The sequence below is a fragment of the Chionomys nivalis genome, chromosome 4, assembly GCF_950005125.1.
Source record: "Chionomys nivalis chromosome 4, mChiNiv1.1, whole genome shotgun sequence".
Classification (NCBI taxonomy): domain Eukaryota; kingdom Metazoa; phylum Chordata; class Mammalia; order Rodentia; family Cricetidae; genus Chionomys; species Chionomys nivalis.
Window position 1 is genome coordinate 56,050,869 of NC_080089.1, and position 24,580 is coordinate 56,075,448.

At 47.8% G+C, this 24,580-nt stretch overlaps 1 protein-coding gene and 2 pseudogenes across 1 annotated transcript; all 3 read right to left on the reverse strand.

Moving 5' to 3' along the window:
- Positions 1 to 2,272: 2,272 nt before the first annotated feature.
- Commd4 (COMM domain containing 4) lies at positions 2,273 to 5,637 on the reverse strand. The gene is made up of 8 exons (XM_057767869.1): positions 5,582 to 5,637; positions 4,406 to 4,477; positions 4,176 to 4,241; positions 3,949 to 3,988; positions 3,378 to 3,497; positions 3,145 to 3,225; positions 2,654 to 2,830; positions 2,273 to 2,529 (listed from the first exon to the last, which is right to left on the reverse strand). The coding sequence occupies exons 1-8, from the start codon at positions 5,582 to 5,584 to the stop codon at positions 2,489 to 2,491; spliced, it is 600 nt and encodes a 199-aa protein (XP_057623852.1). The 5' UTR covers positions 5,585 to 5,637; the 3' UTR covers positions 2,273 to 2,488.
- Positions 5,638 to 11,630: 5,993 nt separating this feature from the next.
- Positions 11,631 to 13,066, reverse strand: LOC130873101 (protein PALS2-like; annotated as a pseudogene).
- Positions 13,067 to 13,657: 591 nt separating this feature from the next.
- Positions 13,658 to 15,042, reverse strand: LOC130873515 (UBX domain-containing protein 6-like; annotated as a pseudogene).
- Between the last annotated feature and the right edge of the window lie 9,538 nt (positions 15,043 to 24,580).

Sequence of the window (24,580 nt, forward strand, 5' to 3'; positions counted from 1 at the left end):
CTCACACTCAGGAGATTAGACCCATGAAAGCATATATAGCATTACAGAGAAGAAACCACCGTGCTAGCTATCTGTGGATACACAGATTTTTTTTTTTTTTTTTTTTTTGGTTTTTCGAGACAGGGTTTCTCTATGGCTTTGGAGCCTGTCCTGGAACTAGCTCTGTAGACCAGGCTGGTCTCGAACTCACAGAGATCCGCCTGCCTCTGCCTCCTGAGTGCTGGGATTAAAGGCGTGCGCCACCACCGCCCGGCAGATACACAGATTTTTAAAACATGTGGCATATATACTGGGCCGGAAAGATAGCTCAGTGGTTAAAGCACTTATTCTTCAGATACTCTGCCAATCATAGTGGTCTTGGTCACTTTTCTCTTGCAGTGACAAAAGGCCAAGACTGTGACCAAGCTGGTTCTCAGCACCCACATCTGACAGCTCACAACTGTAGCTCCAAGGGGATCTGAAACCTCTGGTCTCATCAGGCAATTGTACTCGTGTGTGAGAACATGAACTAGTGAGTGCACGTGTGTACATACACCCAGGCACATGCACAGTTATAAAGATGAATCTTAAGAAACAGCACGAGGGTTATAAGCAGAGTAGAATGTTATTCACTGCCCGCCACAGGCAGCAGCATAGATAACCTTGAGGACATCATGCCAAGTGGTAGATCAGTCAGAAGGACCCTGAGATTCCATTTACATGGGGCATCTAAATTAACCAAACACACAATAGGACATGAGTTTCCAGGATCAAAAGCAAGTACCTTGACCCCCGAGCCATCTATGTTAACTGCCCTTATCACAGTATAGGGAATATATTTTACCTTCTACTCCCAGATTTGCCTGTGCTGTTATACTCCCTAGCTCATTCCTTTTTTTTTTTTTTTGTTTTGTTTTGTTTTGTTTTTTGAGACAGGGTTTCTCTGTAGCTTTGGTGCCCGTCCCGGAACAAGCTCTTGTAGACCAGGCTGGCCTCGAACCCACAAAAGATCCGCCTGTCTCTGCCTCCCGAGTGCTGGGATTAAAGGTGTGTGCCACCACCGCCCGGCTGCTCATTCCTCTTGACAGCCAAACTATTCTCTTGTGAGATGAGCTACTTTGTTTATGCAGTTCCTACCTGGGGGCAGCTGGGTGTAAGACTGATCATTTCCTCAGCATCATGCAAATATCCACTTTCACATCAACATCTAAAAAAAGTTTTTAAAGATAGGGCCTCACTATATAGCCCTGGCTTTCCTAGAACTGGCTGTGCAGACCAGTCTGGTTTTGAGCTCACAGAGACTCACCTGTCTCTGCTTCAGGAGTGCGGGATTAAAGGCATTGACTGGATTAATGGTATCGACTACCATGCTCATCTTAACTTGTTTTGTTTTCCAAGACAGGGTTTCTCTGTGTAGCCCTGGCTGTCCTGGAACTTGCTTTGTAGACCAGGCTGGCCTTGAACTCATAAAGATCCCCCTGCCTCTGCCTCCTGAGTGCTAGGATTAAAAATGTACAACACCACCACTCAGTTTCCAGGTCCAACTTTTACAAACCGCCTTTTACTCTGTGGGTGGAGGCTCACACTGAGCGGTGGGGTACATCTGTTAGGTACACTGACAGTATGTCTTCAGTGTGTCTGAAGGTTAGGGACAGTTTTCTGGAGTCATTCTTCCTTCCCCATGTAGGCCACCTACTCACTGTTCTCTCACAGGGCCCTTCTAGAAACATGGACAGAGGGGTGGCTTCAGACATGGTGTGTGCGCGTTCATGTGCGTGTGTGTGTGTGTGCGTATATGTGTGTGAACATTCAGTTTGCAGCACCCAACCTCTTGCTAAGGAGGAGTTCAGGCTTGGAGTCTTCTCATCCTAGCAAGCACAGCAAGGAGATGCTCTTTTCTCTGCCCCAGGCACCAGCATCAGTGTCACTCACTTGCTGGGAGCCTGAGGACAAGGGCAGAAGGGGCAGAGCCAAAAGCCTCACAAGTCAGAGTTTGGACCCCAACTTGCCTAGCTGTAGACATGCTGTTCACTCTGGTCTTTGGTCCCAGGGTTGAGGAAATAAGTGATGGGCAGGGTAGGACATAAGAGCTTGCCCGACACGCATGAAGCCCTGGGTTTGTTCCCAATGCCACATAAACCAGGCATGGCGGTGCATGGCTGTAATCTCAAGAAGTAGAGGCAGTAGGATTACAAGTTTTAGATCGACCTCAACTAGATACCAAGGTGGAGTCCAACTTGGCCTCAGGACTTCTTTAGAAAACAACAGAAGCAAGCAAGCCCCATATGCGTTCTGTACACAAGTTTATTCTTTTTTTCCTGTAAAAAATGGTCGATAAGTATTTTTTTTCAAAGGAAAGAAGGGAATTCTATGGAAGATCCCCAGGAGCTCCACGGAGAAAGCCAGCAGTCAGAGGGCCAAGAGGACAGAGCCACCCTTGGAAGTGACGTGTGGAGGGGAGCGACTCAGTGCAGGCAGGGCAGCTCCACAGAGGCCGGGAACACCCTTCTCAGCTCAAAGCCGCCATCAGGGTCTGGGCCTGCTTCAGTTCTGCAGGGAAAGGGGGTGCACGGGGAGTGACAAGGAGCAGAAGCCAGTCTAAGGCCAGCTTGGCCTTTATAGCCAGTTCTAAGTCAGCCAGACCCAGGTGGGTCCCCACCCCCTGTAGTCTTACCTGCCAGGAGAACCTGGAACTTGTCTGCCGAGAGGGACATGGAAACAGGTTGGGCTAGGGCACCCGGGGCAGGCACAACCTCTAGCTGCAGGTGCACCATGGGCTCCTCCACAGAACGCAGCAGGCTGGAGCTCAGGGTGTAGTCCACCCGCCAGCCCACATTGGCCAGCTTGTTCACTGCAGGCAAGAAGTCGGGCAGCTGTCAATCAGGCAAGCCAGGAAATCATCCACTCACTCCCTGATGGGGCTCATTTCACAACCCTTCAACCCAGGCCTGTAGGACAGGTACTTGAGTATCTATCATGGGCCTCAGAGAAAAGAAACTCAGGCCATAGTCGTGAGATCCTTCGCCAGTTCTAAACCCTTCAACTGCTCTGGGTGCACCTGTGGTTCAGGCTTCCCCTGGAGCAATGGTATTTGGCTTGTGTTTATACCTTTGAGAGTACAGCCCCCCCCCCCCCCCCCCCCCCCCCGGCTGTTTTCGTACTCACCGCGCAGGCTGCAGGCCCGAAGGTGCTCCTGTAGGGGGCTCTGCTTCTCTTCATAACAGCGGCACAGGCTGGTGGCGTGCTCTGCAGGTAGACGGAGCTCTGTTGAGGTGGCAGGTGGAGCCTGGCATCGGGCTTAGAGGGTGGGTCTCAGGATCCAGGGCCCACGAGGCCTCAGTGTACCCTCCGGGAAGCCCTCCCCACAGGATTCCCACCTGCCTGTCCACCCTGCATACCTCTGGGCAGCCCCAGCTGCTGTAGCTCACTGGACAAGGAATCGCTGTCCACACTGTGCTTGGCTGCACTCGAGAGGATGAAACTCAGCACCGCGACTGTGGCCTTTACATCTCCAGACTCTACAGTTGGGCACACAGGTTGGGCAGGGGATGGCACAGTGACCCCGACCACCCCCCTGCCCTGTTATCTTCAGTTTTGGACTCCAAGTTTTTTGGGTTTTTTTTTTTGTTTTTTTGTTTTTTTGTTTTTTTTTGTTTTTTTTTTTGTTTTTGGTTTTTCGAGACAGGGTTTCTCTGTGGTTTTGGTGCCTGTCCTGGAACTAGCTCTTGTAGACCAGGCTGGTCTTGAACTCAGAGATCCGTCTGCCTCTGCCTCCCGAGTGCTGGGATTAAAGCGTGCGCCACCACCGCCCGGTGGACTCCAAGTTTCTTGAACCCTGGGCACTACTACTGGACCAGCACAAGCTGGGAGAGGGTGGGGACAGGACTAGCAATATGGTTCTTCCCTTTTTGTCCTGCCCTGAAGCAGGAGGGTCAAGGATGGCTGTGGTTCCCGGAACGGGGTACTCACCAAACTTGGCATCAGCAGTAAGCTTCAGGATCTTCTCATACTGTGGGGAAAGGAGGTCCTCAGGGGGTGCCAGAGCCCTGTCTCCAGCCTTGCCCCTAGCCCAGATCCTTTGGTAAGGAATGTTCTGGGAAGGAAGGGGATGTCCAAGGGGGCTGAGAGGCTGCAGAACAGACTTCTATGGGGCTCATAAGGTTATCAGACAATGGAATGTTGGGTCCTGTACTCACATCAATGCCCTGCCCCAGAAGCTCCTTTAGCACCTGGCTACACAGCAGCCGCAGCTTCACAGAGGACTGCAAAGGATGACTCTGTTTCAGACAGACTGACCCACCCACCTTACCCCTCATTTTTGGAGGATTGCCTGAAGAAGAACGTGACCACAGTCACAGTCACATAGCATGGCGGTCCCAAGCTCCTCCCTCCTCCCCCCAACCCCAAGTAAACTGGTGCACTCAACAATCTTGGCCAGTGTGCTGATCTCTGCCAGGACCCAGTCAGGACAGTCCAGATCGCCACAGAACCGGAACCTCTGTAAGAGGGTAAGGTGGAAGTCAGACTGCAGAAAGGGCTGAGGTGTGCCCAGGATCCATGTTCAGGATGCGCACTCTCTGGCCACCTGTTCTCCTTATCACCAGACTGTCTTGGGTGCTGCTCTCTCCCTGCCCGCATGGCCACCTGACCTTGTTCTGACTTCTACTCTATCTGCTCAACAAGCATCAACAGGTGGCAGGCCTACATAAGTGCCCACCATGCTCCAGCCCAACAGCTTGCTGTACGCTACCTGATTCTAGGTTTTGGGGGCTTTGTTGTTGGCAGTGCTGGGGCTCAAAATCAGAGCCTTGGGCATGTCTACCACTGAGATACAGCACCAGATCCTACTTCCTATAGTTTCCTCTTTATTACAAGGCACTGTGGGCGGTCGGAGGGAATACTAGTTTGATAATGGTGATCCAAGTCCCAGCAAGATTTGATCTTTGCTTATCTTGCCCCATCTTCACGAAGCTCTAGCGAGACAAGATGTGCACTCTCCCGGGGGCCTAGCTCTTTCAGAGGCTGCACAACTGCTCCGTCTTAGGACACCCTTCTGTTGCCGCTGCTTCCCGAAAGGATTACACAAACTACCCTTCACTGAGAGGGCTCAAAAAGTCTCCGCGGTTGGAGAAAGGACTATGCCTGCCAATCCCTGCTTCTGCCTTGCCCTCTCCTTTTGCAGCTGAAATCGTGGTGCCTGTGCTGGCTGGACGCTCAACACGAATCTGCTGAATGAATGGATGTGTGAGTCAGGAAGCTCATCCAATCAAGAATCACTTCCTGGCTCTGGAAAGCGGAGAGGTTTCCTAACGGTGTGGACCGGTCCTAAGCATATTCTCGTCTCGATCACCCGACATCTGGGGAAGTGGGCTCCCGCGGGAGGTCCTCGTGGGACCGTGGAGAGTGTGTGAGAATCCGGGTGGGTCCCTCCAGGCCCAGGGATGAACGCGGTCCCCTGCCCATGCTGTGATGCATGGCTGCGCCTGCGGACTCGACCGCCCCGCCGCACCCAGCGCCAGTGAAGAGTCTCTCTCTACTCTCCCAGAGCCACCAAGCCTCTTCTCGCCCGAAACCCATCTTTTCATCTCTGCTAATCCCTCACCATGGTGTCAAGAGACCGACTCCTTCCAGGACTTCTTCCGGCTCAACACAGGTCAGCTGACTCGGCGGTCACGTGACACCGACTGGTAAAGGCTTAGAGGGCGGAACGTTAAGGCGAAAACCGACTACCACCGAGACTACTGAGAGTACGTACGCGTGTACCTCCTGATCCCTCCCAGAACAACCAGCCTGCCTGCGTTTCACCGGAATTATCAAGGCAGGAAGAAAGGGGTGGGAAATTTTTCATGAAGTTGGAGTCAGGATCCCACAAGCCAGGCGATTTCAGGTGGGTTCCGTGATTTCCTCTGTGAGCAATACATATAGCGAAGGAGCGTGGGATAATGTTTTTAAAAAAAATCTTACGGAATGCCCAGGGAGTGAGGGCTCGCACCGGTAGTGCCAAACCTTGAGAGACTGTGAGGCAAGAGGATCAAAGATTCAAGCAAGCCTGGACTACAGAGTGAGAACTTGTTTCCCCAAACTTAAAATTTCCCAGATGACTTAGAGAAGCACCCAAGTTCGATCCCGGCACTTGCGTATAAAGGCTTTCGTGAGAACCGACGCACAGAAATTGTCCTCGACCTCCACATACGTACCGTGGCACAAATATGCCCACACATACATCACACACATACAATAATAGATTAATAAAATTTTAACGTAAAGGGAGGGAAACCTAAGTCCAGGTTATGGGGAAAGTCCCAGTTGATGAAATGTATGCAGGGCAAGCCTGAGGACCCAAACAAGTTCAGGTAGCACCCATGTAAAACGCTGGACTGCGGGGCGGGTATGTGTGGATAGAGACAGGTGGATTCCCAGAGCTCACCAGCCCCTTAGCCTGACTAATCTGTGCGCTCCTAGTGCAGAAAGACTTGGGTGGGGACGGGAAGTGGAGCTCGAAGACATCTGGCAAAAGATGCCGACCTCTGACCCCTAGGTGTACACTGGTACAGTCTCACATACCCCAAAAAACAACAAAAAGGCCCCCCAAACCCCACATACACAGAAACAAAAAATATTAATGAAAATGAATAAGACTCTATTAAAATATGATGCACATGCAGGAAATTATACATAAGCATGAAGCCAAGAGAATCTACATTAACTGCACGCTCCCTTGTAATCACATGACCAGTACCCAAATAAGGAAAGGGAACGTTACTAGTACCATTCCCCTTATCTCCAAGTGTGGCTGTGCATTTGACTCACTTCTGTGGATGCTCTTGGGTGCTTAGCTCAGAGGGCAAAAACATTTTAGCTACCCAGGAAAGATTCCCTGCAGGTTTCTTAACACCAGACATTAATTTAAAAATGCGTATTATTGAAGCCGGGTGGTGGTAGCGCACGCCTTTAATCCCAGCACTTGGGAGGCAGAGGCAGGTGAATCTCTGTGAGTTCGAGACCAGCCTGGTCTACAAGAGCTAGTTCCAGGACAGGCTCCAAAACCACAGAGAAACCCTGTCTCGAAAAACCAAAAAAAAAAAAGAAGAAAAAAATGCGTATTATTTATCTTATTTATGTGGGTGTGTATTTGCCTCAGTGTGTGCATGTGCCCCATGTGCAGAGGTCTGAAGATGACTTTAGATCCCCTGGAAGTGGAATTACAGCCACCTGATGTAGTTGCTGAGAACCAAAGTTGGTCCTCTGGAAAAGCAGCAAGTGCTTTTAACTTTAACCCTTGAGCCATCTCTCCAGCCCCCATATGGTAATTTACATCCCAGTGAGTAGCAAAGCTGCTGTTTACCTTTCTGGTGTTATTGGGGTAACAGGAGGTAGGGTCCTAAGCCAATTCATGAGGGAGGAGTCAGTCCTCATGGCCCGAAACTCCTGGAACATCCTCAAGAACTACAGATTTATCATTTGACCAGTAGGTTCTTACCTTCTACATCCCATAGGGGGTGGAAGAGCCATTTGATGGATTTTCTGGGTCCCTGGATAAAGATTGTTCCCAGTGGAGGTCTTTGTTTAGGATGCTTGGGGCCATTGGGCATTAGGCTGGAATTACTTGGGCGTGGGAGGGGTGCTCATACTGGAGGGAGGGAAATGACCTGAGCTGGGTGCTGGGCTCTCCCATGCTGCCCTTTGTTCCCATGCAGCACCTTTAAGGATGACTGCAGGCCTGATGATCAAGCATTGGGCTGATAGAAACGGACAAGGTAAAGAGCATGTGCCCCTAATGCTATCAGTGCCAGGCAGGGCAGGCCAGGCAGGCAGGTAGACAAGATAGCACTTATGGCTATATTATCACCCTTGCTTTGTCCCTGAGGCTTCTGGGAGTGAGTCCCCCAAGCACCGCTATGCTATTTGTTCAGATGGGAATATTTAACCTGACTTAGAAAAGCAATCTGGTGTGCACACCTATAATCCCGCCTCTTAGGTGCTAGAAGAGGGAGGATGGGCAGAATGGCCAAGAGTTGAAGGCCAGCCTGGACTCCATGAGACCCTGTCTGAAACAAGGGGAACTCTGTTGGCCATGACAATGGAGCAGGTATTGAGAAACTGCTCTTACATTGGCTCACGGGGCCCCCAGAGGACTAAAGGGGACGAAGCCTTCCCTCTTTGACTTCATTTTGGTTCTCTCTCCTTTAGGCGTCTTATTGCCAGCATTTCCAGGGTCTCCTTCCAGGCCTTTAGAGGACTCCCAATGTTACTAGGATTTTAGGATAATAGACTGAACCTTGGGAGCCTCAACAAGGTAGGCTTAGCCATCGCTGTTCAATACACCAACATGTTCTTTGGGGTCTTCTCTAGACCAAGGGTTGGAAGAAGGTTCTTAGCTGTCCCTTCCTCAGGATCACTCTGCCGTGCCTACTTATCCCAAAGCCCAAGGTCCTCCCTCTGCTCACCTGGGAGAATCAGGCTGGGTCTCTGCAGTACCATGGTGTCCCTTGTGACTGTGGGCCTTACACAGTCCTTCCATCTCTGCAGCTTGGTGACTTAGGGCCAGTGTGGAGGGAGTGACTGAGAGCTTGCCCAGGGAGAGGCATTATCAAGGGCTTTAGGGCAGAATGGGTGAATGGGTGACTCCCTCAGACTGACGTAGCGGAGAGTCCCATGGTAACCAAAGGTTCTGTCCCCCTGCTTGTCATACGCTCATGTCTTTCTGCCTCATTGCCACCAGATGGCAGAAAGAGGCCGAGGTAGTGCCGAGCCTGTTCCCTGCTCGACAAGGTTGTTGCAGGTAGCCCGGGTGGGAAGACAAATACTCCTCAAGTATCTCCCAGCCTCCCTTACCCAGCTTGCTCTGGGGTCCTTGTGGGCACTGAGGTACCCTCCTCCGAGTCCTAGTACCCATCTTCTAGAGTACTTGGGGGTACAGGGGTCCAGCTGTGTTGCCCAGTTGGTGTAGACCTCCCTGGCTGGCCATGTTCTGCCAGCCAAAGTTTTCCCTTTTCTATACTAAGCCAACCTGGAGGCCTGTCTTGGGGACTGCGAACTAAGGAGGTCAAGACCTCAAGGACATCTACCACAGGCTGTAGGAAGTGCCTGTTAGAAGACACAGTGACATCCTGCAGGGGGCAGTCTTTCCCACCCAGACATGTCTTCCCTGTGCAGAGGCTCAGTTCTCACTGGGCCCTGGGAACTCAGACAAGTCCTAGTCATCTTGTGGAAAGTTCCAAACCCCCCTCTCATGTCCCATGCCCCCTCCTTAATGACTCCAGGCAGGCAGACTGGGGACAACACCCTTTCCACCATGTATTTTTAGATACAAGTTGTCATGGGCCCAAGACACAGCCAGGGCTTGAATAGGCAGGATCTTGAGCACTGGGTGGGTGAGTTGTACAATGAAGCTGATATGCTCAGAGACACTGAAGTCTGTGCTGTCCTATGGCCTGGAGCCCTTACCCCACTACCACTCAGAATCCTCTGCCCAAGGTGGCCCAAGGGCTGAGGACCCAAGGGTGCTGCTTGGCCCGAGAGGGGAAGGATGCATTGAGTAGGGTTCTATGGGTTTGGTAGGTACAGCAGACCTGGCAGGGCTCACGCCAGCTGGGCAGTAAGGAGTGGTGGAGGAAGATATAGATCAGAGAGTGGGTGGATTATACTTAGGTCTCTGGTGCCCTTAGGAGTAGAGTGCCTTAAAAAGGCGAAAAGCTGGCTGGGCAGTGGTGGCGCACACCTTTAATTCTAGCACTCAGGAGGCAGAGGCAGGCAGATCTCTGTGAGTTCTAGGCCAGCCTGGTGAGTGAGCTCCAGGACAGGCTTCAAAGCTACACAAAGAAACCCTATCTCAAATCACTCACACACACACACACACACACACACACACACACACACACAAACACACGTCAAATAGTTGAAGGGCCTTGGTGGAGTTCTGTGGTCCCTGGAACAAGGAGATTGAGGCAGGAGAGTTGTCAATAACAGACTCTGCTACACAGTGAGACCCTACCTCAAAAGGACAAACAAGTTAGAACCATCTCCCCCTAGCACCCACCCCCAGGAAAACCATTATATAAAAATAAAATGTGGGAATGGGCTAGTGTTGGGGTCTGAAGACCCCCAGACCCTGAATTTTCTGTAAACAACTTGTTTTCCTATGCTTGCAGCTGCTCTGAGCAAAGAACTTGATTTCCTTTGTTTACAGCTGCTCTGAGCATGAGGCAGGGGAGTGGTTTCTGGTGGCTTGCAGCTGAAAAACCCTAAGAGTTGGGGCGTGGCCATTTAGTCAAGGAGACCCTATATAAGCTGCCCTGGAACACAAATAAAGGGGGCATTCTTAATTCAAGTTGGTATTCTTGGTGTTCATGTTTCAAGAATGACCCATGCCTCTGTCTCTGTGTGTATTCCAATCTGCAGCCCCTTGCCTGGCTAGCAAACCGTACCATGGCACGTAGCACATAGAATAGGCATTGGGCTACAGGATGGGAAGAGCAAAGGACACAAGGCAAGGCAAGGCACAGTTGCTAAATGCTAGCCAAAAGAAAAAGCACTACAGAGAAACCCTGTCTTGAAAAACCAAAAAAAAAGCACTAACTGCGCAATTTTTGCAAATATTAAAGATAGGAATGGAATGCCTCCTGAGACAGAGAATAACTGAAGGAAAAAGTCCTGAGACAGAGAATAACTGAAGGAAAAGGGCCCTCTCAGTAGAGAAAAGGACAGACAGGAGATAAAAAGGAAATCTTTCCAAAAGAGAAGAGGAAAGGAAAGGAAATAAAAGAAAAGAAAACTTATTGATAAAAAAGGAAAAATGTTTAATAAAGGATTTTCCCAGTAAGAAAGGGTAAAATACTGAATCAAGACCTAAAAATTAAAAGGTCTCATAAATGAAAAATAGGAAAGAAAAAAAAGACATTTCCCAGTAAAAGTAGAGGATGAAAAAAAGACTCTTTCAGACATAAGAAATTCAGGATAGCTGAAACTCAGAGCTCCCCCTGCCTGTCAGTCTGTGAGTCGGCAGAGAGCAGCGGCATCTGAACCCCAGACTGAGGGCAGGCGACCTCATTGCTGCACCCTGGAGCACAGCAGGCCCAGGATTTAGAAGTTTCTTGTTGTCTGTTTGCTAATCTTTGGTTTAAATTGTTTTTGTTTGTTTGTTTGTTTTTTAGCTTTTAGTTTTTTCCCCCTCAGATGGGGAATAACTAACTCAGTATTAAAGATCCCTTCATGGAAAATGTTTTTTAATTTTCCCTAATAGTGGAAATGACTCATCAATGGTCCTCCTTCATGGGAGAAAAAAAAATTACACAAGCCCAACTTCTAGTAGAAGACAATTGTGGTCAGGGCATAAAATACTAATTCAATGCTGTTTAAATTTCTAGAGATATCAAGTGTTCATTGTATAGATGTTCTTTCTTGATTGTGTAATTAATGTTTAAATTTTAATTTTGACAATAAATGAACTAAAAAGACAGAATTCATGATTTTTTTGCTTGAACGTATTTCTTTATGTGATATGAATAGAAAGGTTACCCATAAAAAGTTAGAAAAATTAAGAGAAATTATATATTAGTACACAATTATATAAAAATTCCACCTAATGCACTGTTATTTCAATTTACACAATAAAAATGCCTAGATATGGCAGATGCCTTCTATCTCTGCATATATTCTCCCCATAGAAGGCTTACTTGTTGAGTCACTTTTTATAAGTTTTATTTAACTGATAGCCTTATTGATTATCAGTACACCCAGCTAATAAGGACCCACTGTGGCTCCATTCTTAGTTTCTCAATGGCTTTGTCTAGACTGTCATTTATGACGATCACATCAAAGCAGTGGCTGAATGCTCTTGATTCGTGCGCTTTCATGCACTGTTTTCTTCAAATCAAAGTCCATCAATGGCTTGGTGGTGATTCCTGCATCCACCACAGCCTTGTGCATGGCACGCAGGGTCTCTAGCTCTGGAGCAGCAATAAATACCACATGAGGCTCGAACTCAGATGTCCTCAACACTTTCAATGCTTGTGGGTTGACGTCTAAAATGCAAGTACGTCCAGTCTGTACCACTTCAAGGATAGAGTCAATCTCAGTTCCATAGGACTTTCCTTCATATTCCCCATGCTCCAAATACTTTCAAGCTTTAGTATCTGCTTCCATTTCTGATCAGGACACAAATTTATCCTTTTCATCTTCTCTTGGCTTCCGTGAAGTAAATGGCACCGTTGTTCCGAATCTAGCAGGATTCAGCACTATGAATCTATTTTTCAAGCTTCTTCTGCCCGCACCTTGAGCTCCTATCAACACTAATGTTTTTCGCTGGAAGGGTGGCATTTTTGCTACTTCCTCATAGATCTGAATTTCATGGTGATCAAACTCTGCATTCCTAGTTGTGAGGTACATCATTATCATCTTCTTTTTGTTGTTGTTGTTGCTTATAGTTCCACAAAAGGGTCCTGAATTGTCCCAGTCTCTGGGAACAAATGCCTTTCTCTTCTCTTCCAGGAACTGGCTTGGGGTCAGACCAGCACTTCCGCCCTCTTTCACATGGCTAGCCTGCTACCAATTTGGGTCTTCACTGTTTACAATTTGAAGAATTTCTCCTTTGGAAAACTTCAGTCCCGCTTCTTTGCAGGGTATCAGGTTATCATTGAATGGATTATAATCGAAATGACACTTGACAAATACTTGTTGAGGAGTAATAGTATCTCTATAACTTGGCAAAATTGTTAGTGTGACATTTCCACTAATATTTTGCAACAACTCTTGTTTCCAACCTCATGTCCATTGACTTCCTTATGATATCTCCCACATGAAGCAGACCTTGCCGATCTATCATTTCTCCATGAAGGATTCGGGCGATTACTAGATCATTATTTTCCACCCTAAATGTTACACCCAATGGCTCTCCAGCTCTTTTGTGAATACCAAGAATATGAATGGCATCTACTGGCAATAACTGATGATTGAGAGAAGAATTACTCATTTCTGGACTTGAGGGAGGTGAATCGTAACATTTTGATGTCACAATATCTTGGGCCTCCCAGGAGCGACTGGACATGAGGTTCTTTGAGTATTCCAACCAGTTCTGCCGCATTTTCATCCACACTTATTAGAAAACTGATATCTTCAAGAATTTCATTTACTAATTCCAAGTTATTATCATTGACAGCTTCTTATTTTGAATCTTCAAGCCTGTCACGAGGTCGGGCGGGCAGCTCCCACTGTCCCCACCTGCCACGGTTAGCCCCACCCCCCTCTCAGTTGCTTGGCTCTGACGCCGCCACAGGGGTGCTCTTCTCCTGGCCTCGCGTCCAAAATTCATAATTTTAAACTATATATTGGGTATGCTATATTTTGGGGGGGGAGTTTAAATAGTATGTTTATTTGGGTTCGTTACTTAGGAATTATATCTCCATGCTGTCAGGAACCTTCCCTTTCTGCTGTTTCCAGCCCAGGTATGGAGCAGGCTGCTTCCATCCACAACCTGTGGGGCCTGTGCCCATGCCACTGGCCCGCTCTGACACAGAGGTGCCCCTCCCACCTGTGCTGGGCTCTCAGTGGCTCCACACTCTTCAGACAGGTGCAAGCCTGTCCCTGCAGCCCAGAGTATTCAACTCTTGAGATGGGGCCTTGTTCCCAACTCTGTTGCCACTAGTATCTTCCATTGCTGGGGGTTCAGGGAAAGGAATGGGTTTGGGAATATGGGCATGAGACAGAGCCACGCTGGACCAGGTCAGCTTTTTCTCAAGAGAGCCGCTCAACGGCTGCAAGTAGCTCAGGCCTCAAGACAGACGTGGCTGGCTCAGTTCCTGCAGCTCCCTTGTCCTCCAACATCGAAGAGGAGAAGGTCAGCAGGGCAGACGGTACCAGCCCACACTCATTCAGGGTCAGGCTGCGCCTTTCACCAGCCTCTGTCCGCCAGAGGCCCGCAGCTCAAAAGGCAGTCCATTCTGCAGTGCCTCACGTACCAACTGGAAGAGCACAGGTAGCCGCTCCGGGGAGTAGAAGATCCCCTGCAGCTGGCAGCCATCGGGCGGGCCGAGGGCGGGCCCCTCCCGCTGCTCCTCCTTCTCCAGCACCGCCTCGGTCCTCAGCGAGCTCAACCACTCCACAACCTCGGTTCTGAGCCTCTGCTCGAGTTTTACCTCCTCAGCAGTGAGGCTAAAGAATTCTATATCTATTAAATAAACTATTTTTCCTTAAGAAGTTAAAAAAAAAAAAAGTCGGCAGGGAGCTCGAAGTGCGAGACCTGGGTCGAGGGGCAGAAGACACGGCGCTGCCGGTCCAGCACTGACTCCGTGTCCATCAGCAGCTGCTTCTGTCGCTCCAGGCTCTCCGGCTGCGCGCCGTGCGACCTCGCCTAGCTCATAGAACTATTCGGAGCCCCCTGATCTTGAACCGGCAGTGTCGCCTTCTTGAAGCCAATGTCTTCGAAGAACTCCTGGGCACCCTTCAGGCAGTTGATGAACTCCTGCAACACCTTGCTCTGCAGTTTGATTTTTCTAGTACCTTTCCTCTTTTGGGTGAAAATGGATGTTTCCAGGTACCTGGCAGTGATATCCACTCGCAACTTCACCCGCACCTGGTCTCTGTTAAATGTATCTTCATGATGGAGGCAGCAACCGGGTCTGTGGAGAAGTGCGACAGGATAGCCTCTTTGATGTGGGCATCTCGCTGGTCCCTCTTCAAGGTGACACCTGGGAGTGGGCAGATGAAGTATATACCAGGCACTGCTAGGTGGAGAGAGATTTCCTCTTTGGGTTCAGGTACCAAGTTGAACCCGGGAGCTCCTCTGCTGTTGCGGTAGGTGGCTTCGGCCTGAAGTTCCTTTCTCACCCGGTTCCGGATGGAGTCCCGAGATGTTGGGCCCAGGGCTCGGGACTGCCTCTGTTCCAGCCGGGTCAGGGCAGCAGCAGCAGCAGCAGCCATTTGTGCCTCTTCAGAGGCAGGGCTGCCCGAGGGCCAGCTGTGGTGACTTTTCCTTGGGGTTCTTCTCCCCTGTGGAATCCGTGAGCTCTGGCAGGGTGCCGCACTCTTGAATTTGATGTCAGCCTTGATCTCCTAGAAGAACTTCATGGTGGTGGCGGCTGGACCTTGGGTATGCTCTTGTCTGTTTATTATTACTGAAAATTTGATAATGCTCTTTTGAGATTGAAGGATGATTAGATTCCGGTGCTCTCTAAAAATTCTTGGTTAAATTCTATAAAAGTAGAACACCTGAAACAGAGCAAGTTATTAGCTTATTAAATAAAGTGGTTCCTAAGGTAAAAGCTCATAAAAACAATCTCTTACTGATAAAGAACTTACAAAATTATTTTTGCCACTAAATAAAATACAGATAAATTGTCACACAGTTAATAATTAGTAAGTTACATTAACATGATACTTGAGATCTATAAACAAGGATCCTCTTTTTAAAAATTTTATAGAATTTATAATTTTATAAACTATAGCATTGCCTACAGTTACCTCTTAAAATTCTATAGAGATGATTTATTTTTAATGCTTTTATAGATGGTTTATACAAAAAGGACTATGCAAATAAATGCTGGTGATAAAATTGCTCAATTGTTATTACTCTCGTATTTTAAATGCAAAGCAGCCCCAATTGTAAGAGAGGAAGTTTGGAAGTACAAAAAAAAAAAAAAAAAAAAAAGGTATTTTGGCAAATGATCATCAATGATGTAAGGCCTAAATTAAAAATAAAACTAAATGGAATTGAGATAAAAGGATTATTACATTCTGGTGCTGGTGTATTTATACTTTCTCAAGAATCCCGAGATTCGAGATTCCAACTGGCCTTTGCAAGAAGTCTCCACTCAATTTGTGGGCATTGGAACCTTATCTCAGGGAAAACAGAGTGTAGACTGCATTAAATGTATAGAGCCTGAAGGATACATAGGGGTGTTAAAGTTTTATGTCACTGATATAATCATGAATTTATGGGGGAGAGCTTTGTTACAATGGGGAGCACAGATTAATATTCTTACAATTTCAGAAACAGCTTGTAAAATAATGTTAAAAATGGGGTATGTTCCTGGATAAAGGTATTGGAAAAAAACTGCCACAAAAAATCAGAGATTAGGGGGCTGGAGAGATGGCTCAGAGGTTAAGAGCACTGACTGTTCTTCCAGAGGTCCTGAGTTCAATTCCCAGCAACTACATGGTGGCTCACAACCATCTGTAATGAGATCTGGTGCCCTCTACTGGCCTATATATATATATCCTATGTAGGCAGAATACTGTATACATAATAAGTAAATCTTTTAAAAAAAAAAAAAACCAGAGATTATACAGGTTGTTCAACAGCAGGACAAAATAGGAATTGGCTATCCAGATTTGGAGTAGGGGCTCCTGCTGGTAACCTCAGGGCTCTGCCTCTAAAATGGCTAACTAATAAAGAAAAATTGCAGGTGCTCGAGCAATTGGTACTGGGACAGTTAGATGCTAAGCACAGTGAGGAAACTATTAGTCCTTGGAATTCTCCTGTATTTGTCAGAAAAAGAAAACTGGAAAATGAAGAATACCTGATTTAAGAGTTATTAATAAGATAATTCAACCTATGGGTTACCCTGTTGGGGATTACAGATTTCTCCTGAAAAAAATACACACTTATTAGAGGCAATGGCTGTGATGGGCATACCGATACAACTTAAAACTGATAATGCCACAGCTTACGCTTCCAGTATGACGGAGGGATTTTTTTTTTTTAAGACATTACAACATAAAAAATTATAAGGAGGCCGGGTGGTGGTGGCGCACGCCTTTAATCCCAGCACTCAGGAGGCAGAAGCAGGCGGATCTCTGTGAGTTTGAGGCCAGCCTGGTCTACAAGAGCTAGTTCCAGGACAGGAACCAAAAGCTACGGAGAAACCCTGTCTCGAAAAATCAAAAAAAAAAAAAAATTACAGGGATACCATATAATCCTACAGGACAAGCAATTGTTGAAAAATTTAATTGCACATTAAAGGGGATACTTGTTTTACAGAAGTGGGATATGAGGACCCCTAGGGATAGACTGCACAATGCTTTACTAACTTTTAAATGCTAATGAAACAGGAACAACAGCTCATGAAAGATGTAGGGTTGTGTAACTGAGTCAACCATGTATTATAATTGTTTTAACATCAAAAGAGTTCAGGGAAAGTATTAAGTTAGCATCAAGGGCAAGCTTATATTTTCATAGGAGATAAAAAGTTATGGATCCCATCAAAACTGACAAAAATCTGGCATGAGTGAGACGAGTCTCTAGGACGCTGCTAAGATGCCTCTGGGAAAGAGGAAATAAGGAGGTCTTTGGAGCAGACAGCTGAGCCTCCCACCTGGGAACAGTTGTTTAAGAGTTTGTGTGACCAAGGGGAGGTGATAATCCAAATGACTCAGAAACCTTTGTTCCTTGCTGTGCTGTCAGTGATAAATGTACAGATAAAAGGGACTGATTGTAGTTACTGGGCATATATTCCCAATCCTCCAATTAATTTAGCAATAAATTGGGGGGAAATGGGTATTCTTGCAGTGGTTAATGTATCTTCTTGGCTGCCTGGTCCTTATGACAATGGAGGTCCTACTCAGCCAAATGGAGGAGGATAAAGAGATTAAAAATTATACCTGGAAGTACAAGGAATCCCTATTTGTATGAGAAATGGATTTCAATGCCTAAATACAACCTTTCAAGGATGGCTGTCTATAGTCAATACCACCCAAGATTATCACAACAAGTTTTATATTTTTCATGCATCTGGTTTTGAAGGACAGGAGATTAATGTTACTAGTTCCATCCATCTACCTTTCTGTGAGATGAAGGTTACCAACAAGGAATCTGACTGGGTGCGTGGACAACAATGTAAGAGTGAGAAACCTTGAGTGCTGATTAATCTCTCACAGAGACTCCATTGACCAGAGTCCTTATGGTCCTTCAAGGGAAATACTCTCAAAGTTATGATGGCAGTGGTGTAGTTTGAATGGAACTGTAGAAATTAGTTCTTCTGTTAATGAACCTATTGAATGGCGTGGAGTTGCAATGTCAAGACCTCTCCTGCAGGAAGTTAAGGCTTACTAGGCCAAGAGGAGCCAACCCCGAGTCTGCCTGGTGCTGTCAGAAGCCTTGATTGTATCTAGCCAACGAGGGGCGACCATGTGATGCTGCCTAAGAGCCTAGCAACAGATGCTGTCAGAGATTCTGATTGTGCTACCAATGAGGGGTGACCACACAATATCAACAGATGGGAATACCTTGGTGCTGGGAGGGTATATGTTTTCCCTTGATGTTAAATGAGTCTGCTGTATGCCTTCTACCTGACTCCCAGTGTCTGAGCCATTGATGCTGTGTCTTCTCACCCCCTCCCCCAAGGAAGACATTAGGGCGCAGACATACCTGGCACCCAGCACAGGGACTTCTAGCATAGGTTTTGAGCTCGCCTGGTTGAGTCCTTTTTTTTTCATCGCAGCTGTAATTTTGGGGTTTTGCCTGGAACAGGTCCTTGTCACCCCTCTTTCCTTGCTCGCGGTGCTGGACAGTGCCTCCAAGATGTGTATTTTCAGTAAGAAGCTCCCTTGATGTTGTGTGATCTCGGTCCATTCAACAGCAGAAGCGTTGGGACTCCGGTCCTTTCCTTCTTTTGGGTTGTTTATCAGGTCTGTCTGCCTGTCTGGTTAGGAAGGCATGTTTTTTTCTGTTACACAATTTCCCACCCATGATGACTATTGTCTCCTTCTACAAATTGTCTCCTTCATCTCCATCCCCTCCATGTCTGATCTCTATGTCTGATGAAGGGGAGACACACAGTTCAGGCTCCAAGAGGCCTTCTGCGGCCACAGTTAAGCCTGCATGTGCTGCCTCCCAGTCAGCTCCGTTTCCACTGTGGGAAGCCACCCTTCTGCTGTGGGACTCTTGTAGCTACTGACCGAGTTGAGTGGCAGCAGCCCCCATTGGGTGTACGGAAGGGCTGGGCTGGACCAGCAGGTGCCGCAGCACTGGGTCTAGACCGCTTAACCTTGCACTCACAGCAGTCACCCTGGCCTTGCTGGCTGTGGGGTGAGTGTGGCCTGGTGGGACCTCAGTTGTAAACTCCATCATTTGTGCGTGACTAGTGCCACCACCTTCAGCCCAGCTTACTGCTTTCGCCACCTCAAGTCAGCGGTCAGTGGCGACCTCTGTGAACCCTGCAGCCTTCTTGGAGACCCAGACCCACTGAGCTTCTACCCATGGGCAGCTCCCTGGGCAAGCCTGGCCCACCACCGACCAATGGGGCCAAAGGGAAGGACAGTGATTATTGAACATAGTTGTGGAAGTCCAAAAGTAACAAAAGATGGGGTCACTGTTGCAAAATCAGTTGACTTAAAGGAGAAATACAAAAATACCAGAGCTAAATTTGCTCAAGGTATTGCCAATAATACAAATGAAGAGTCTGGCCAAGTTCAGGCACATTCTATTGCCAAGGTCAGCAAAGGGGCTAATCCAGCAGAAATGTGTGGTGTTGGCTGTTGATGTGGTAATTGCTGAAAAGGCCATTGGTCAGCACCTCCTCAGACTCCAAACCTACAGCCTCCTTCCTGGGGCTGACTCCTTCATCTGCAACATCACTCACTGGCACCAAATCCCCTGGAGTCCCTCAGGCTGAGCAGTCTGTCAGCACCCCAGCCTCCATGACTCCTTCCCCCATCCCAAAGCACATGACGCTTTTGGGAGTGTTGAACCTATCTGACAACTCTTTCTCCCTTGCTGCTGCTGGTCCAGCTTGTGTTTTTCCTGTGTTAAACCCATTTTTATGGTTACACCTAAAAATGAGAATAATAGTGAGAATAAAAGCCCCCTGCCATCTAGCTCCTTAGCCACCACTACAGCTTCATCTGGCACATATGCACTATGCCCCCTTTTGCAATCTTAAATTTGTGCATGTGATAATAAATACCCGTTTCTCCTCTGTTTATGCCCTCACCCTTTCTGGGGAGAAAGGTGTCGGTGCTATCAAGGCCCTTAAATTGGCCATGACAGTTATGCAGGGTACCTTGGGCACTTAAAACTGACAATGTCATTAAAGACTATGTCTCTCAACAATTCAATGGTTTTCTGCAGTCCTGGCAGATTTCCTATGCCACTGGCATCCCCTATAATCTGTAGAGATAAACCATTGTGTGAGGACAAACAGCGCTCTTAAGGAGCTGTTGGCCAGGACTATCTCACCTGAGGCTAGGAGAGATCCTCATCAGGCCTTAGCGGAGGTCCTTTTCTGTATGAACGTTCTCAGTTTTGATGACAAGCAGCTCAGCCTGGCCTATAAGCACTGGGCGTCTCTGCCAAGGAACACACCCCTGCCCCGGTGAGACAGAGAGATCCTATCTCCCCACAGCAGCTACCAGCTCCCCTGCTAACCGCTGGGAGAGGGTATGCTTGAGTTTTTCCTCAGTGGCCCTTCATGAAGAAATGTAAAATGCTGATTTTGCTAGAGATTGGCATAAATACTCAACAGAACCAACTGACCAGAATAGATAGTGAGATAGTTAATGAATTAGTTGATTGGATGCAAGCTGTTACACTGTCAGGAGCCTGGGCTACCATGCTAAAGGTGGCTCTTCTGTCTGGGCTCTGGAAGGGAGCCAGCCGATGGCCAGTGCAGCCCTGAAGCCTACTGGCCCCAAGATGCCAGCGCTAAGGCACTGGCCCAGGAGGTTCCAAAGGGTGGACAACTGGACTCTCAGTCTGGGACCAATTAGGCTGCTGCTGAAACGGGGAGTTTAGGAAACATGGGACTTCCTCCCTAGAGGGCATCTCTGTTTTCTCCAGGATGGGGTGAGGGGTTTTACCCTACCTTCCTGCCTTCAGTGCTGTCACCTTCCGAGCCACGGCTTGGCTTTCTCGCTCTTTTATATCAGCTATGCCTTTGTGAGATGTTCTTTCGGGGTTCCTGTTTCATAAAAGAGTCTGCGAGACATTCTACAGGACACAGCAAAAAGTGACTGAACTGTCTTTGGAATTTCCTACTTGATAAAAATGTCTGCTAGATACTATGGGTCTAAAGGCTAAAGATGGATGCCCCAACAGTACAAAAGAACTTTGGGTGACTGTCCAGGCAATGAGATGTCTCTGTCATTTCTAGAGTTTTGGATCTCTTGTTTGCTTAGATAATATTATATCCTTCTGGAGTCTTTGATGGAGTTAAAGAATGGTTAGTTATAGTTATAGTTTTCCTTAGTTATGATAAAAGATAAAATAGATATAAATATTGTAACTGTAATTCTTGCTTGATAACTGTTTTGCTATATGTAATCTTACTATGTTAAAATGAAAGCCTTTCTTTTTTGTTTAAACAGAAAAAGGGGAAATGATGGAGGTGGGTCTTGTATTAATCTGTTGCTTTCATTGGTTAATTAATAAAGAAACTGCCTAGGCCCATTTGATAGGCCAACCCTTAGGTGGGTGGAGTAAACAGAACAGAATGCTGGGAGAAAGAAGCTGAGTCAGGGAGTCGCCATGATTCTCCCACTTCAGACAGACGTAGGTTAAGATCTTTCCTGGTAAGCCAGCTCATGGTGCTACACAGAATATTAGAAATGGGTTAGATAAATATGTAAGAACTAGCCAATAAGAGGCTAAAACTAATGGGCTAAACAGTGTTCAAAAGAATACAGTTTCCGTGTAATTATTTTGGGGCATAAGCCATGCGGGCGGCCGGGTGCCGGGGACGCAGCCCCACCACTCATATTACAACATCTGCCCTCAATGTCAAAGTCACCTAGAAAAGGAGCAGCGACATCAGAATCTCTACACCTCAATGTCCCAACTCAAAGTCACCTAGAGCAGCAGATGGCATCCACAGTGTCACAGATATCGGATATGGCTCTTCTTCCCATGTGCCCATTGTCCAAAGAAACAATCTCCTTGCCATGGTGTATCAGAGCTCCACCTGAGAAGGACACAGCTCAGGAGAGGCTGCTTGAGAACAAAAGCAAGAGGGATGGAACCCTCCAGATCAAGAAGCAAAGGCTCAGTCCAAACCCTACCACTCAGCAGGGTGAACTGAGGCATGGAGAAAGAAGGGTGGATCATACACCAGGAAGTCATCATCCTGCCAGGGGACCCACAGTCAAGGGACCAGAACCCTGAAGGAATTACCTGAAAACTGCTCTAGAAGGGAGGAGGAGTCAGAAGGCAGCAAAGGGAGGCTTGGAAACCCAGAAGAGAGGAGGGGCAACCCTGTAGGAGCATCCATAAGCCTGGGAGGAATGTGGCCTTCAAATCTAGTTAAGCAGGCAGCTTAACTCCTGGGCTCAGATTCCCAGCAAACAGGTGTTCCAAGGAAAAGGACCTGACCTCTCTGGGCCTCCAGATAGAGTAAAGGCATAAAGAGAGGATTGACTGATTTTCCTGAGTGACCCTGAGCTACCCACACTTGGTAAAACCCTAACACTGGCATTTCAGCTCAACCCAAATGAAAATGTGGATTCAGGAATATGCAACAGCCAGACTCTGAGTTTCATGACAACACTGTACCTGTGAGCTTCTCCTTTCTGAACCAACAGATACCCATAGCAAATAACCCAATTTGGGGGTACTGGATTATGGCACCCAGAAAAGGTTGGACAGACACTAGGTCGTTGGAATATGGGGCTGCAGGCAGCAAATACTGTAGAAAGGGCCAAGCGTTCCTGATCTAATTTACCAACACAGAAAAGTTCATGCCTTCCTCAACCCTGGGTTAAATAAGTTGAGTTTTTCCAGCACCAAATATTGAAGTATTTGTGTATCTTCTAGGACATTAAAATAACAAACAAACAAAATCTAAAAACCAAACTGGAAAACTGATTTTGGTAACACACACCTAATCCTAGTCCTATGGAGGCAGGAACACCCCAAATCTGAGGCTAGTCTGCATTGTTTAGTGAGACTCTGTAGCAATGTGGAGAAGGTAAAAAGTGCAGCTGGAGAGCCAGAACCATGCATCATTGTAAGGAAGAGAAACACAAGCAACCCACTAGCTCAGGGCAGCATTCCCTTGCATACAAGCACCAGGAGACAGGAGAGAAGTCCATTCAAAGGACAGTATCTGTGGGAAGGAGGGTGGGGCTCTGTCAGATCCTAAGCAGAGGTGAACAGGGATGCTCCACCAGGATCGGAAAGACTGCAGGCAGGAAGTAAGCTGAGAGCAAAGCTGAAGCTTGTGGATGGTGATGAGGACACAGTGGGAAGCCCTGGTACCAACAGCCAGAATGAGGTGGGATATTTGGGTCTAGCGCTATGAAGCAGGGAGGCCCAGCCAAAGGCCCAGGAAGAAGCCCACACAAGACACAGAAGTGCACATCCAGGAAAGAATTTACAAAGGTTTCATGGAAACAGAGATGGCTGATGCTTAGAGACTCAAGAGGGTGAGGGGAGCTGTGAAGTCCCAGGAATCCTAACCCTTGCCCAGCTTAAGATCTTAGAATCACTCAGCCCTCCCTTAATCCAGCCACACACCACATTCCTCATTTCATAAAAAGCTCTGGTCTATGGGGCTGCCCCATGCTTGTCAAGCTGGTGACAAGCACGACGACACTGCTGGAGGCCCAGCAGGTCAAGGAAGATGCTTAGCAGCTGACAGTGACAGCAGCTTCACCACCCACGTGTGAGGTGCAGTCATGCAGGGCACGGTTCTGAAGCTCATACCTTCAGTAGGTGGTGGACAAGTTCCACAGGTGCTTGTGCAGGAATTGGTGCCCAGTGGTTGCTGGCAGTCTTGTAAAGAGCTTCTCTTGTACCAGGTGAATGGGCGCTCACACCACATGTGTGTGCAGGAGAGGTGCACTGCGCTGTGCACTGCTCTGTGCCCATGGGACAGCAGCTGGCCAGGGAGATGCTGCAGTTCTGATGCACAGCCTGGTCCTACAGCCCAACTGTAGCTACACTGTTGCATTTCTGTTGACGTGAGCCACACACAGATGGAATGATGTGTGCATCTGCCAGTAGTGCCCAGCACAGCGTCATCGCATCATGGACACTGAGGGGTAGGAGAGAGGAGGACCGACTGCACTTCGCATAAGTTTGTGGGAAGGCATGGAGATGACCTCTACATCCACGCAATACGTGGGGGTCCAAAAGGGTCTTCTTCCAGCTCTGCTGGATCTGGAAATAGAGTAAGTTTAGTCAGGAAACAGAGATGAGGTTTTCACCAAGTTTTTATCAGACTGTTAGATGTTCCCTGGAGGACCAAGGTGACTCCCCCCCCCCCCCAGGTGCCGTCTTCCTTGCTACTCGCATGTTTGGGGAAATTTCTGCTGCTTTTATTCTTTTTCTATGTCTTTCCTCATCTGGGAACAACACTTCCTAGGGCACTGAGCTCTTCCCTCTTGGTTCAGTTCTCCTGCTTGAACAGCTGGTCACCAGTGGCCTTCACTTCTGCTCCCTAACAAAAGGACCAAATCAGGTGGTGTACTAAGTCTCAGGTGACTGTCTGCCCGGGAATGTTCCTGTGAAGTGCTCATTTCTGTCCCCTCACAGCTGGGCCTAAGGCTGTGTGCGCAGCTTTGTGAGGGAGTCAATAGGGCCATGAATCAAGGGAAAGGGGACAAGGTACTGATGGGTGACTGAGGATCTATTTGTATACACTCAGTTCTGAGGCTGGGGAATCACAACATGGTT